The sequence below is a fragment of the Cynocephalus volans genome, chromosome 13, assembly GCF_027409185.1.
Source record: "Cynocephalus volans isolate mCynVol1 chromosome 13, mCynVol1.pri, whole genome shotgun sequence".
NCBI lineage: Eukaryota > Metazoa > Chordata > Mammalia > Dermoptera > Cynocephalidae > Cynocephalus > Cynocephalus volans.
In genome coordinates, this window is record NC_084472.1 from 4,048,886 (window position 1) to 4,065,617 (window position 16,732).

Consider the following 16,732-nt stretch of genomic DNA (forward strand, 5'->3'; position numbering starts at 1 on the left):
CGCTCTGTTCTATTTCTAGAATGCCAGTTAGATATAGATAGATGCTCTAATTCTGTCCTCTATCTTTCTTTTCTATTTTCTATTATGTTACTATTTCTACTTCTCTGTGCTTCAATCTAAATAATTTCCTCTGATCTGTCTTCTAATTCATTAATTCTCTCTTAAGCTGTACCTAATCTTGCCATTTAATTCATCCATTGAGTTTTTGTTTGATTTCAACAATTTTTTATTTCTAAAAGTTCTATTAGTTCTTTTTAAAATCTGTCCAGTCACTTTCATAGTGACCCATTGTGTGTTCATTTTTGTGATTACAATTTTAAATTTGAAAGTGTTACTCAAATTTTATATTCTGCATCTGGTAATTTGGGTGATCTAAATCTGTTGTTTCATATTTCTGCTGACTCCCACTCATGGTAGTTTGTTTTCTGGTGTTTTTGATAATCTTTACTAGTGAGCTTATACTTGGTTGGGTTTTATTTTTGACAACAGAAGGCCTAATTTAAGGATCATTTTGTTCATAGAAAATTTATGTTTCTGTCTGCTGCAATCCTGGAGACAGTACTGACTATGGATGCTTTAACCACTGCTGATTATATGAGATTAGCCTGAGAACATCAGGCTTCCTACTTTACTCCTGGCCCAAGGCTTAGTCTTTAGATTCCAAGCTGATATAGGCACCTGCAGGTTTAACTCACCCTTTCTTTTGGACAAGGAATATGGTATAAGGGGTCACTGGAGACACACTACATTCTGTGCAGTAAAAATAATCATTTTATGCTAGATCCAGTTGTTTTGAAGTGGGAGAGCTCTTCAGAGTAAATGCTATGCAATTTTGTTGTGATCAGAAATCCTAATAATTCTTTTAGGGATATATTATCCATCAGTCTATCAATTTATCTAATTCTCTACTTGATGAGTTTGAATATTTTATTTTATTTTGTTTCATACTCCCACATAATGATATCATATGAATGATATTGGGAGAGAGTCTCAACAAACACTTCTCAAGTAAAGTTGCTATTGCCAAAGAATGAAATAATTCTGTATGTTATAAATTTCTATTTCAAGGGTTATGTTGAATATGAAAATGATGCAACTTATAAAATGGCCCCACATTAGACTTTGGTTATTTACATTTAAATAGAACCAGTTCCAAGAATTCAAGATCTGCCCTTGGGAATTGGCATTAGCTTGTAGCCTTGAAATACACTTTGCGAAAATGGAACATTTGACGTTGCTTTTATTTTGGAGAGCAATTTGACATTCTCTAGTACATTTGAAGACCTTCAGATCTATAAACCAACAGTCCCACTTTTTGTGTCCATCCACGGCCGACTGTGACCAAGAGGACGTACATCTGGGGATGTCATTGTAGCACAGCTTGTAATAGAGAAAAAGCAGATTCAGCTGTTTCTCACTAGAGGAATGGATAAGCAAACTGTGGTTTATTTATTTTATGGAATTCTGTGCACCAGTTAAAATGATAACTAGATGTATATGCTTCAACTCAGCTATATTGAATGAAACCTCAAGTTGCAAAGAATGATAGCATTTTTGTAAATTTTTAAGCATCATAGATATACATAATAAAAGTACAAAAACATCTCTGGAAATGATGAATAATCACCTTGGGACAGCGAGCAGGAAGGTGGAAAGAATTTATATGAGTATTATTTTCTTTTTTTAATAAAAAGTGATCTGAAGCAAAACACAAAACATTAACATTTGATATTAGGTACACAGGTGATTGGGGTTTTTTTTGTATTTTTCAATGTATTTTAAAGGTTTTATTATGTAAGGTTTCAAAAACCTTAAACACCAACAAAAAAGAAGGAATACTTCATGTTGAGCTGAAAAACATCTTTCAACCATTGTGGGGCTTCTGGCCTTATTTTGTACAGTTGGTCAATTCAGGCAGAATAAAATATGACAAATGTTACTGCAATTAAGTATCTTATCCATATCCATATTTCTTTATTTTGGAAGATGTCAACAGTAAGTTTTTACCCCCTCTTTTTTTCCAACTTCCATTCAACAAACTCTTTACTTAAAATTTAAACTTTAAAATAAAAAAAAAATATCCTGAAAAACGTGGTGAAATTATCCTGAAACCAGGTACCTTAAGTGACTAATCAAGGGCCTAAAATGTGTTCTTCTACTCTATTTTTAAGTGTGCAAACCTAGAACTAAACAAAGCACTGGTACACACGGCTCTTTCCGGGTTTCCTCACACCCCTGGAGAATGCTCCCTGCAGGCTGTCAGTGGTGGCTTATTCAGCCTTTAGCCTCCTGCCTGAGAGGACCTGTTCTTATCATAAGTTTCTGTCCTAGTCACTTTAGTATGTAAGAGAACCCTTCACATTTCCCACAAAATGTGAATAAGATTCCAGCTTTCTAATGTGATTAAAATTAAAATGAGCAATATAATTGATATTTGGATAGTTTGTTTCCCAGCAATGTGGGGTAGTAGATTACTTACCTTAATGATTTAGGCGAAGTTCAAACCAGTATTTGGAAATCACACAAGGCATTGTGAGAATGCGTCCATCCTAAACCAAGAAAGAAAGCAGAATGTTTGGGCCGACCCCATGGCGCACTCAGGAGAGTGCTGCGCTGGGAGTGTAGCGATGCTCCCACCGCGGGTTCGGATCCTATATAGGGATGGCCTGTGCGCTCACTGGCTGAGCACGATGCGGGCGACACCAAGCCAAGGGTTGCATTCCCCTTACCGGTCACGAAAAAGACAAAGAAAAAAAAAAAAAAAGAAAGAAAGAAAGCAGAACATTTGATTCTGTGTAGGGCTTGGCATTGCTACACTTTCCTTCATTTATACTATCAGACTAATTTTTAAGGATCTCTTAAATTAGTATTGTTTTTGAAATTCAGCTAGTTTTTTAGGAAGAAACTATTCTTCCTTAATACAGGATTGCATGACATATTTAAGAAAAACAGACTGGTTTTAAGGGCATTTCATGGTTCTAATTATGATAAAATGTGGAAGTTAGTCACATAGTACTATGAAAAATACTCTGATGGAAGAGACTATTCAAATTCATATAATTCTTCTGACAAGTTTTAATTCATTCAGTTATATCACAGGTCTATATGGATGTCTGTATGTTGGTGTAAATTAAATATTGATGTAATTCAGAGTTTTAAACTTGACAGACAAAAATACTTTTTAAACTCTGGAAAGCATTGACTAATTTGAAAACTGTAGCTGTGTCACTTGAAAACAGTGCCATGTGCCTGGAATCATTGCTGCTTAGGAATATGAGTTATTCGGTGGGCCAGGATGTTAGTTATTCAGGTCTTTGCTCTGATTTAAGTGAATAGTAAAGTACACGAAGCTCTTGCTTTCTTATTGTCACCTCTTGTGTGACTGGTGAGGCAGAGGTGCAACAGCTGGAGGTTTTGAAGGAGGCCCACCATGCCATTCTGGTTGTTTTTCCCTTTATTGTAATAGACCTCTGTAGAGTTCATAAAGAGGTAGAAAAGAGAAACCTGTTAGCAGGTGCATTGGTTGTGATCTCTGTTTTTGATTATCAATGACAGGATCCTAAAATTACATCCGAATATCTCTCACAGGTTCTGAAATTGAATTTCTGAAAAAGCATTTGTAGTAGTAATAGAAGGTAAAGTGCAGAGTTCCAGAGAAATGAGCTGTGAATTGAACCTGCAGTGGAAATTGATCCTATCAGTCAGTTTCTGCCCTTGTTCATAGAAAAACAGGACTGAATGTGGAAGGAGCCAGGGTCACTGATTAAATAGGATGCTGAAGTGCTAGAGGGTAGAACTGTGCCTGTTGTTCCCTCCAGTCAGGACCGCAGCTGTCAGACTTCTCTGCTGGAAGCCTGGCCGAAGCTGGCAGAAAGAGCACAGAATGAAGAAGGCTGTGGTCTCCAGCCACTGCATTCCCATGGGAGGCCACTCTGGTCTCCTGTCATGAGTCAGCAGGCCGAGTGGACAGCCTGGCCTCATGATTCACACCAATGGGGCCCATCGTGATAACCATTCCAGGGAAGGGGGAAACATCAGTGTAGCCCGAGGGTGTGAGCATGAAGCGAAATGGCCTTGGAATCGATTCCCATCCTCAGTAGCATCTGCAGGCTTGTGAGGGAAGAGAAGCAAATATCCTGTAACTAGTGGCCCTATGAATATAGTTTATTACCCTGTTATCTTCCTGTAAGAGATTTATATTGTGCCATAGGATGATAGTAATGGTATGCTGGGGGGTTTTTAGCAGTATTTGTATTCTACTCCCAGAAATGCACTGTGAGTTGCAATTAGTCTACCGAAATTACACATTTCTGGTTATGAAGTTACCATTTATTTCCTACAGTGATGTATTTCTACAGTGATATCCTTCAGAGTCTTCAGTGACCACCCACATAACTCACTATAGTCGATGTCCTTGTGGAATGCCTCATTCACAGCAGCACACTAATAGAAAAGGTTCTGCAGGCACATTAAAAATAGAAGTACTGTAAAACACTAACTTAAGACGTAATTATTATAAATTTGTTGCTGGATCAGAACTCAGTTTTGCAGAACGGCAGAAGAAAAGAGAAAAAAATAGAAGCATCAAAATCAGGCAGTTTTCTTAGAATGAGTTGAAAGGATTGTCACATTTCCATGGTCATTGGACTTGGCCTGTCCTCACAGTCAGTAAAGGAGGATGTTATCACAGGCACATGGTAGCACAGAGCATTTTGTTTATGTTGTTGGATACATCTGTTTTATTAGCCATTTCCCAACTCTCTTACCCTGCCTTTGGCCCTAGCAAGAGAAAGTGGCAGTACTTCATCTGATGTGGGCCATGTTGCCTGTGTCATGGTTTTGATTCCACCTCTCTCTTAAGCTCTTGACTGATGGGAGAAGTGATTAGGAATCGAAGAGTCAAAGTGGCCTTCATCCCTACCCCTGTTGGTACGATTCATTCTTACCCCAGTTGATATTGACTCTGCCATGTTGATATCAACATATTAGTAGACAGAACTATATCTACAGGCAAATGCCTGCAAAGGGCATGAAGGGAAATGCTCTGTTTGTAAGAGCTTCTATAAGACGGTTTTGTTTTGGTTAACCCAGAACTTGAAGATGCAAGCCAGTGAGTGCAAGCCTCTTTTCGTCTGAGATGTAGACCTCATGCTGCCTCTGTCTCTATCTAGTTCATTAGTTACCACTCCCAACAGTGGGGACTTTGGAGCCTTGGTCATAGTGGTGGTTGTTTTGTGCTGTGCTTAGCTGTTTTACTTGGCAAATACATGGAAAGTGTGAGACGTAATCTTACTGTGATGGAATTCTAAGAGGTATAACCAAAAGGAAGGGAGGATGCATTTCAAGAAAACTTGACCAGGAGACAGACTGAACCCTTTGATTTTTAATCCTGGGGCTTAATTTAAGTATGTATTTTCTTAGCTAAGGAATATTGACATAATGCATGCTTATTTATGCAGTGGAAAATACTTTGCCATTGAAATTAAGTTAGAATTGCACTGCTTGTTTAAACTAATATCTGAAGCATTTAGTCATTTCATTAGTAAGCAACATTGATGAAAACCTTGGGAAAATGCTTTAGAACAGTCCTTGTGGAGACCCGTGATTAATAAGGAAGAGGGTGAAGAGGCACATGTTAATCTGTTTATCAGGGATGTGGAGTTTATTAAAAGTTTTTATGAAACATTCAACTAATAAAGCATTATGTGAAATTAGACATTTTCTTTAAATTGCGAGAAGTCACTAATCTGGAAAAAAACATTGATGTTACTTCTAAATAACTTATTTATATTTTCCCCACACTAGTAATTTAAAGATGAAAAATTAATTTAGTAATAAGGAGCATTCCATGAAAATGCCACTCAAGATTCTCGGGGGGTGGGGGAGTTGGTCACACTTGTCCTCAGTTCCTAGAGTTATCACAAGATAAATAGCATGAATGATCATTTTTAACCTTATTTTATGGTTTGAGCAGAAATGTGGCAGATGAATCCTACCTTGCATATATAAAACCAAAACATTATTTTACTTCAAACATTTTCATTTGTTGCAGGTTGCATCAGGGGTGGTCCTGAGTTCTCTCTAGGTCTTTAAATGATGGAGAAAACAGACACAAGAGATTTATTCACAAATGGCCATCAAGAAGTGAAATTCCACAGTGGTCAAAACACATTTCCAGTGCCCTGGGTACAGGCAGGAATGGAGAATACAGCCTAGATCCCTCTTTTATGGAATTGAGAGGAGGGAAAAGAATTCTTCCCAGCACTTTTGTCTCCAGATTAGATATGTTAAGTCTTTATTATATTTTACATTCTTTGGTCATGTTTTAGGTGGATTTTTAGGTATCTTTGATATCCTAATTTTTTTAAATCTGCTTCTCTTTAGTTTAGAAGAGACTGAAGTAGCGTTGAAGCAGCAGTATGTTTAGTCACCAGGTCTAAATTCAAGTGCCACAGTCAAACCTTGACCCTGGTCATGTTGTTGAACCTACCTTGCTCACAACTTTTCAGCTAGATTTAGGGAATAAAAATACTTAATTCATAGGACTGTTTTGATTAAGAGACTATATGTAAAGCAATTCACACATAGTAAGTGCACAGTAAATGGTAGCTATTATTTTTCAAGTTTTCATGTTTATTTTCATTTGGCAGTTGTTGACCACTTTACATTCATATATGGTGACCACGCTTCAGAAAAACAAAAATTAAAATTATGGATACCATAAACTATGGGTATACCAAAGCAGAAAATTTTAGGTAGGCTTTCCCTAAACCCCTGAAAGGTAAACTTCTTGGAGCAGTTCATAGTACATAGTAAGTGCTCAATAAATGTTATATATTTAGAATTATTATATTTTCATCATTATATAATTTCATGCTGAATTCTCAAGCTTTTACTCTTATGTTTTCCAATTATATAATTATAAATTAATTTTTAAAGATAGAACATATACATCAGTTAGTATTAAGATTTTTTTTCTTTTATCAGACACCCAGAGGAAAAGGAGGCTTAAATAAGATAGCATTTAATTTCTGCTAATGAAGAGGACATTCAAGGCGGGTATGGTAGCTCAGCAATTTATCAAGGACCTCAGCCCCTTACTAATCATTGCTTTGAAGTCTTAACAGTTAAGTGCCTCTTTGGTTCATAATGGCTACATGAGCTCTAAACATCATATTCTCAATCCAGCTAATAGTAAGGAGGAAGGAGAAAAAGATGGTAAGCCCCTTCCTTTTAAGAATGTCTCCCAGAAACTGTTCTTGACATTTTATCTTACATGCCATTCATCAGAACTTAGGCACATGGCCACATCACACCAGAGAAGAGAAAGGAAACGTTAGTCTTTATTGAGGGTAGCCTTATGTCTGTGTAAGATTCAGGGATTTCATTATTCAGGAAGAAGAGGAGACCAGGTGTTGGAGACAAGTAGAAATATCTGTGATATTTGGGCTTCTCCAGAGCTTTTATCATTCTTTCCTCTTAAGTTTTCTTTTTTCTTCTTTTCTTTTCTGAATAGATCCCATGCGCGGCCCAAGAAAACTGGAAGTAGTAGAGGTCAAATCTCGACAAATCACTATCCGCTGGGAGCCATTTGGATATAATGTAACTCGTTGCCACAGTTATAATCTCACCGTCCACTACTGTTACCAAGTCGGAGGACAGGAGCAGGTGCGAGAGGAAGTGAGCTGGGATACAGAAAATTCACACCCTCAGCACACGATCACTAACCTGTCACCATACACCAATGTTAGTGTGAAGCTCATCCTCATGAACCCGGAGGGACGGAAGGAAAGTCAAGAACTCATAGTACAGACAGATGAAGATCGTGAGTACTTTTCAGTGATATATTTACGTGAAATATGTTCTTCCAAAAAGCAAGTTTCTAAAAAGTGAAAATGGAGGAAAGAACTACTGATTTTATTGAATAGCATAAATACGTATCTGTGCTCTGTATTCTTAAGCACTGACTGAAAGAGTGTAAAGGGAATAAGCCTGTAGAAATTTATTTTAAATTTTCATTAGTCATGTAATTACTTTTCTATAAATAATAATTCTACAAGTGTACTTCAAAAAGTTCATGGAAAAATAGAATTAAAAGATAATACAAATCTTGCCATGAGCTTTCAAGTACCCTTGTATATTGTTCTAGGTAGTTCTTCATTTAACTTTTTTGTCATATTGGACTGAAAAATTGCTGTTTGGGATACTAGATTATTTATATAAATTGCTTATTTAAACATATATTTAAATGGCATCCTAAAACATTTTTCATAGTTCAGATAAAAATGTAGCACAAAATAGAGGCTGTCCTTGCTTTTCAACACAGTGCTGGGGACCTACATCAAGTTGATAGTCATGAAATAGACCATTTTTTCTTTATAGGAACAATGTCGCAATTGGATATTACCTTTATAAATGAGGACTTAAAAAGTAAACTATGCAGTAACTTCAAATTGTTAAATTATGCCTTGAATCCCATAGCATGGATATAAGTGTGCTGTTACACTGATTATACAGGAACCCTTGTGTACAATAATGTGTTCATATAGTACATACAATACAATGGTTGTGTGTCATATATTCAGCCTAAAATTCATTTGCCAGGCATCAAAATAAGTGGCAAAGAACTTGGGAAGCCCGTTAAATGAATAAACTTACTTATTCCTAGGGAAAAAAAATATTTAACTTTTTGTTTCTTCATGCAACTGATTATGTAATTTTGATCATTGATTAAATAATGAATTAAATGTTTGTACTAATGCTTTATTGTTTCATTTAAAGAGCTAACACAGTATTTTGGACTATTTATTATTTACCCACCACCATGAATGTTGCTGTAGAAGAAAAACATGGAAACAGCCAGAGTAAATAGCTCACCTCACCTCTTTCTCTCTTCTCTTCTGTCACCCCTGAAGTCCTACTGTGTGGGTTACTCACAAACAGTTGTTTTACTGCAGTTAATTTTGGTGGGAGTCTTAGCTTGATACAAATCACTCGGACAAGGCTGAGACTGGAAGGCCCATTTCTGTTTCTTCCAACTCTCCCTCATCTGCCAGGAAAAGAGAGAGATGGTGGCAGCATTGCCAGCGAGTCGTTGCTGGCCCTTCCTCCCCTGTACTTCTGTATTTATTCTGATCACAACTCCTGTTGTTTCTATTTCCAAAGTATTAGATTGTTCTTTTCTCTCAGCTTCCACTACCTATATTCAGACCCTCCTTATTTTATGTTGTGATTCCTGTAATCGTTTCTAACCTTTCTTTGTGGTTCTATCCTTTTCCCATTCTGATGTCCCCCACTCACTCACTGAACTAATCTTTTAAATGCATTTTCATTATGTCACACTCTCTATAGGAGCTTCAGTGGCTCTTCCTTTTTATCTTTCATTCCAAAGCCTTGACTCTCAAGGTCTTCTGTATTCTTGACTCATACTCTAGAAGTAATAACTTTTCTTCCAATGCAGCTCATTCTGCAAAAGGGTCACCTCAGTGCTGGTCCTGTATGCCACACTCCCTGCCTCCTGGGCTTCCCCCATTGCCTGTCTGTTCTCCTCTGCCTGTGCCTTTCCACCAGTCTGCTTCCCAATCCTCTCCCTCCCCTACCCTCAAGTTTAGTCCTTCATAAAACTGTCTCCGGCTCCTCCAGCCCATATTACTAATATTCTGCTGACTTTATTTGCATTTGATGAGATCCTTAAATCGCTGACCCTCAATTTTGGCATCTGAGAAGGGAGAATGAAAACAATTAGAAGAAATTTACACAGAGAGCTAATTGTAGCTGCCAAAGAGGGGCCTTTAGTAGTTGACTGTTTTTGCTGTTGTTTTGTTCTGATGATGATGATGATGATGATGATTCATAGTAACTCTTTATGATCCTTCCTTGTTCCCTCTTTTCATTTAACTGTACACTACCTGAGAGGAGAAACCATGTGTTTTTCTATAGCAGTATGCATGATATTGAGTAGATAATAAACACTCAAAAATACATTATTAGTCTTTAAATAAAATATTGTTGATAAACACTTAATTTGTGTTTCAATCAACAATAATGTTTAAGTCGATGAAAGAGATCCAATGCAGTCATTTCTAGATACGAGCAGCCGTGTCGTGCTCAAGGATGAACCCACTCAACTCTTGTGGGTTTCAAATTGAGAACTGACATGAGCTTGGAATTCTGTGAAGTTCTGTCAAAAAATGAGGTCAGAATCATTTATTTTTGTTTGTTTATTTAAACTATCTTGATAGTCTCAGAATTTGGGGGATATATTACTTCCAAATAAAAATCTGTTGTTTTCACAGCATGCCAGCATCCGGTTAATTAGAGAAAAACTTCTATCTTAAATTATGCTTCCTACTCAAAAAAAAAAAAAAAAAGACTGCAAAAAAGACAGAATAATGGTCAAACAATACAGAGTTTGAAGAGAAAAGAGTGAGAGGGGCACTTTATCTAACATTAACAAAAGTTGCAATTCATTGAACATTGTTTTATTGTATTTTCATTTTTATTTTTTTAATTTAATTTAATTTATTTATTTATTTATTTTTTCATATGCAACGTGGTTGATTATTGTGGCCCATTACCGAAACCTCCCTCCCAACAACCTCCTTTCTGTTTGCTTGTCGTATCAACTTCAAGGAATTGTTATGTCTTCTTCCCTCTACCCACCCACCCCCAGTTTATTTGTGCATTAATTTATTTATTTTTAGCTCCCACAAATAAGTGAGAACATGTGATATTTCTCTTTCTGTGCCTGACTCATTTCGCTTAATATAATTCTCTCCAGGTCCATCCATGTCATTGCAAATGGCAGTATTTCATTCTTTTTTATAGCTGAGTAGTATTCCATTTTGTATTTTATTGAAATATTTTTTCTTTCATCAAAAAGTGTGTTAGAAAATATTTACCTCTTTATTACTGTTAAGAGTATCACTAGATAGTCCAGTGCTAACTGGTACAAATTTAGATGTTCTGGTTATATATCCTAAATCCTGAATTCCCAGAACTTCTAAAAACAGGTGCTAGAGCTAAGTTCCTGTGAGGTACTGTCTTCCCTAATTTAATTGATCTTCTGGTTTTCTTTTAAAAATTCACTTTATCTGTTCCTGACCTTAAAAAAATTATATGAATACCATTTAGGTTTTCCTCTGAACATTTCGACAATGCCGTCAATTACAGGGTGTCCTCCAGTACATTTTAGTAAGTTTACCCTTTGAAGATGTCCTCTGATCAGTATCGTTTGAATACCTCCATTTTATATTACTGTTTTACTCTCTTTTATACTAACTGAATGAAACCAAAGGTTTGTTTTTTCTAAGTTTATACTTACATCTGTACATAGATTAATATTTTCAAATAAGAAATACCATTGCAAAATAACACAGCCACTCATCATAGTTATCTTGATACTATGAGAAAACTGATGACGATGTCATAGTAAACACTGTCAAGGGAAAGAGGAAGAGGCTCAGTAGAATTTTCTCAGGTATTTTTCAGGTATATCTTATTTCTCAGGACTGCTTTAAGTTCAACTTCTGATTATGATGAATATTAAAGTCTAAGAGCCTGGAGTTCAAATTTTCTTAGAACTCACGAGTGTCATAACTTCTCAAATACCGTGTTTTTCTTTACTTTGATGTAATCTTACACAGATTTCTTCAACACAGGATTAGCAATTATTATCATATTTATATATTATTTAGAGTTTGGAAATTAGAAATCATCTTAATCCAACTTCCTCATTTTAGAAATTCATTTATGCTTAGAAATGAGGCATATATATTAATCCATTTCTGCTGCTTATAACAAAATACATGGAACTGGGTATTTTATTAGGAAAACAAAATTTATTGCTTAGTTTCTGAGGCTAGGAAGTCCAGCTGCAGTGAACACATCTGGTGAGAGCCTTGGTGGTGGTGATGGTGCTGGCAGGGTATCACATTGCAAGGTGCTGGAGCAGAGAGAGAGAGAGAGCAGCCTCCTCATTCACTCTCTTTTCAAAGCCCTCAGAAGCACGCCCCTGACCACCGTTATTAATCTAATCACAATCTCATCACCTTCACAAGGCCCCACCTTTCAATCACTATAATAAGATTTCCCACCCTCCCAGCAGTCACAGTGGGGGCCAGGTTTCTAATATGCAAAACTTGGGGACACAATTCAAGCTTCAGTGAGTTTGGGGGGACATGCAACCCAGTACAGCAGGCGTGTGGATATCCATGTGTGCCAGCAGTATTTGTTGAGAAGATCGTTCTCTTCTCATTGAATTTTGATGGCATCCTATTGAAAATCAATTGGCTGCAACTATAACGGTTTATTCCTGGGATTCGCAAATCTGTTCCATTTATCTATATGTCTATCTTATGCCAATACCACACTTTCTTGATTACTGTAGCTTTGTCATAAGTTTTGAAATCAGAATGTGTGAGTCCTCTACAGCCACTTTTTGATCATGCCATCACCAAACAATTTGATCATACGTCCCCAAATATATGTGTATTTATAAACAGTATATACATATCCTATAAATAGTATAGACATACTAGTATACTAAACTGTATATAGTATAAAGCATTCTCAAAAACTGAATTTAAAATGAGATAAGTAATATTGCTTAAATAATATTAAATATTATTTTATAGAAAATTGGCAAGTAAATTTCCATTTTCCCTCATGTTAATTAGATTTTCTTGTAAGCTTATAAGGAGCTACATATTTTAGATTTTGAAAAAATGGCATCAAACTTTCAAAAATCTCCTATATTATTAACAAATAAAATAATTTTTGAAATTGTATTGTTATTTTATTTACATCAGCTTCTGTTTTGTATGTATTTTTAATAAACATATTAGTACAGTAGCTCATATATATTCTTCCTTGACATGCTTTTGTGACTCAATATTATGGTTATAAAATATATCCATGATGATGAATATAAACTCATTTATTTTTAATCTTTTCAGTATTTTATCATATGAATGGAGCACCATTTATTAAACCATTTGATTTGCTTCCAATTTTATATTATTATTATTATTTAAAAGCATTACTATGTTAACACTCTTATATATGTCTCCTGGCACATGTATGCAAGAATATTATCAGGGAATATACCTGGAGGTGGGATTATTGGGTTATATAGTCTGTGTGTCTTTAACTTTATTAAATACTACCAGATGATTTTCCAAAGTGGCTGTTCTGATTCACCCTCCCACGAGTAGCATGTGAGAATTCTTGTTCCTTCATATTCATAAAGTTCATTTAAAGTATAATCACTGAGCTCAGCCTATTTGATTCAAACTTTAAAGAGAAAATAATGAAATTTTTTTTTTAATAAAGATGGCATAGATAAAATGGTTTTAGATTTCAGATTTTTGAAAGAAAACTTCAGTGTGTCTATGGACTATTAAAATCTTGTGCCTCAATAGAGGGTTAAAATCTCCCAAGTCTGGAAAAATTTACCTTGTTCTTTTCTTTTCTTGGTTTATTACTCAACTGTCTATCTCCCCCTCCACCCCCTTTAGTCCCAGGTGCTGTTCCTACTGAATCCATCCAAGGAAGTACCTTTGAAGAGAAGATATTTCTTCAGTGGAGAGAACCAACTCAAACGTATGGTGTAATCACTTTATATGAGGTAGTACATACATTTGCTAGTACTTTAATATTATGATGATTTCTTATGTTAATCTAGGCTATTTAGTATTTAAAATGCATTATGGCATAATGCCTTTTAAGAAGTGTAATGCTTTCAATAGTTAAAATGGTTATTGTATAGAAACAATATGTTTTTGAATTATGTATAATTTCAGGATACATATTTACAAGTTGGATGTTTCCAGATTATATATTATATGTTTAACATTAAAAAAAATCTTTAATAAAAACAATAAGAATTTTGAAACATATTGATTAGAAGGCACCACAAAATGCTATTCTTCCTTAGCTATGAAATATTTTACTACTGAATTATGGAAGAATGCTGATGTTCTAATTAGCAAAGGCAATAAAAATTATCTTAGGAGTAACAGTAGAATAATGCCTTTTGGTTTCTTAGTATTAGCAAAACATCCTTTGGACTTCTGTGACATAGTTTTGTCTACTGAGGCATATCAAATGTTTGAATGATAGATAGCAGAGAAGAATTTGATGAATTGTTCGTGGAAAAAAATAACAGCAATAACAGGGTGACATTCATCATCATGTGTGTGAGCATCATTCACTGTGCCTATTGTCATAGAAACAAGCAGGTGTGTTTTTTTAAGCTAGCATTTATTTGAATGCAAATTCAACAAAATTATATGTTGTAAGTTTCCTAAAAATCATGGCAAATCCTCATATGGAACCTCTGCTTGAATACCTTTCAAAATTCCTGACAAAAGGCTTGGCAGATTAGCTGTCAGACAGTAATCACTGGTTAACTCCCTCACTGACCCTACTAGCCTCACATTTATGTTTCCTTATAACTATTGAAAACTGGTATTGAAATGCAAAAAAAAAAATTTAATTGAAAGCTAAATGAAGAAAGATAAAAGAAAAAAGTTGAATTTCCTGCTGTTATTGATACTGTTTTATTGCCTGCTTCATTGTAAAAGAATTTAAAATTCATGGCTCACCTTTTATAAAGCCAAGTTTTTATAATCAAATCAAACAAATTCATTTTTTTTCTCTGTGATGAGAATCTTTTAGTTAATATTTTTTGCCCCATGACCATTTTTAGTTCTCAGTGTTAGGGATTCTTACCAAAGAATAACAGGACTTTTTACTGGAATCAACTTTAAGTTCCAAGCAGTAAGTCCACCTGTCCTAAAAGCCACATATTGCTGTCTAGACAGACAGAAAATAATAGCAAGATTCTTTCTTTCTAATCCTACTGGACACATATCTTTGTGTGATAAGTAACTTTAACGTGAAAACAATAGTAATAATAATTCAAAGGAAGAACCCGTTAATCTCTCTGATTCAGGAGCCACAATCTCCCAGTTGAACGCTGATCTAAATGCTGGTACAATGGGGATGTGTGAATGTGTCAGAAATCAGGATTTTAGAACTGAGATACATATGAATAGAGCATGGTGGCTCATTTTTCTAGGGATCAAAAGGGAAAAGTCAAATGTGTGAATTGGGCTCCAGTGACTAAATATAAGTTTTCTGGCCACCAAATCTTTCTCCCCCTTTCCCCGTGTTTTTTAGAAGTAAGAAGGAAGGGAGTTCTCAGGTTCCTCAGGCAGGCCCCAGGTGAAGTCTAGGAGGAAGTCCTTCTTTAGCTGAGATACTCCTGCATGCTGGGATTCACTCAGCCACACAGCGTCCTGCTAGAGCTGAAGACTGGTGTTGAGCCAGACTCTGTCCCCTCGCTGGAGCACCACAGCCTTCTGGGACAGACATCATGCTGAGGAAGTCAAACGGTTGCCCCCAAAGAAGCAGGGACTGTGGGAATAGTGTATTCTGTCATGGAGTCACATTTGACAATAGGTAAAAACTGGATGCTGAGATAAATTATTATGGATGAAAAAAGTTTACTAATTAATGACAGATTTTTCTGTATGGTAGGTAGCACACTGGGATAGTTTTTGAACAAGAAAAAAAGACTGAATCCAGTAGATGTGGTAATTAATATGTTATAGGCTTAGAGAGTTCTCTCTATACCTCTTATGAAAGATATACTGAAGCATTAATGATTGAAAAACGATGACCACATTGCTTTTTCCTGGAGTTATGGCAGTTTACAGCATTCTGGCATTCTTCTGGTTTTATTCTTAGCCCTCTCCTTTATACTCCTCTAATTTCCATCCTCAGCCTTCTGAAAATTAGCCTTTCCTTTCTGTTCTCTTCTTTGTTCTGGCTCTAGCCCCTCTCAGACCTTAGCGCCCCACTTGAGCCATTTAATTTTGTCACAGTTATTTTCCTAATACCTGGGTCTGATAATTACACTCCTCCTCAATAGCTGTCATAATTTTTCATTTTATCAAGTTATAAATGTAATACTGATTTCTGAAAGAATGTTTTAAGTACAGAAGTGTTCAAAATAAAATATCCTTGCTTCCCAAATTTACTTTCCAGAGGAACTATTGTTAACAACTAGATGCATGTTTTCCCAGAATTTTACAAGATAGAAGCTATAGTGCAGTTTCATTTATGAATATAAGTGGATGCAATTTAATAAATGTTAGCAAACTTAGCATTTTATTACAAGAATAATATGCTGCACATCATACAAAAATAAATACCAGATAGATTCACGGTCTAAACGCAAAAGCTAAACTTATAAGAACAGTATAAGAAAAATATAGGAAGACATTTTTGTAATATTATCTTCATTATGACATAAAATCCAGAAGTCATTAAAAAAAAATTGACATATGGTTATGTAAGATTCTAAAATTCTGAATGATGAATGATAACATGGAGAAAGACTAAATACAAACAGAAGACTTGGAGAAATTATTTTTAACACTTACAGCAGTCAACAGGGTGGTACTGTAACATCCAGAGTCTGATACAGATTAATAAGAAAAAGTCCAAACACCCCATTAGAAAAGTGGAAAAAGAATAAGAGAAGGCAGCTTATAGAACAAAATTAACTGGCATGTAAGCATATGGGTAGGTACCTACCCAACCTTACTAAGGATTAAGAAATGAAATAATTAAGTGCTACAGAAAGTTTAAATGTCTGTAACATATCAAGTGTTAATCAGTGATGTGGATAAATGCATACAAGCAAAGGCTGTTGGTGGAAACA

At 35.5% G+C, this 16,732-nt stretch overlaps 1 protein-coding gene across 4 annotated transcripts in view; it reads left to right on the plus strand.

Moving 5' to 3' along the window:
• PTPRM (protein tyrosine phosphatase receptor type M) overlaps nucleotides 1-16,732 on the plus strand; it is a 784,215-nt gene that overhangs the window by 450,087 nt on the left and 317,396 nt on the right. For all 4 annotated transcript variants that reach the window (XM_063077465.1, XM_063077466.1, XM_063077467.1 and 1 more), the window contains exons 8-9: nucleotides 7,517-7,825; nucleotides 13,518-13,627. In XM_063077465.1, the coding sequence (XP_062933535.1) occupies nucleotides 7,517-7,825; nucleotides 13,518-13,627 (419 nt within the window). The remainder of the gene's footprint in view (nucleotides 1-7,516; nucleotides 7,826-13,517; nucleotides 13,628-16,732) is intronic.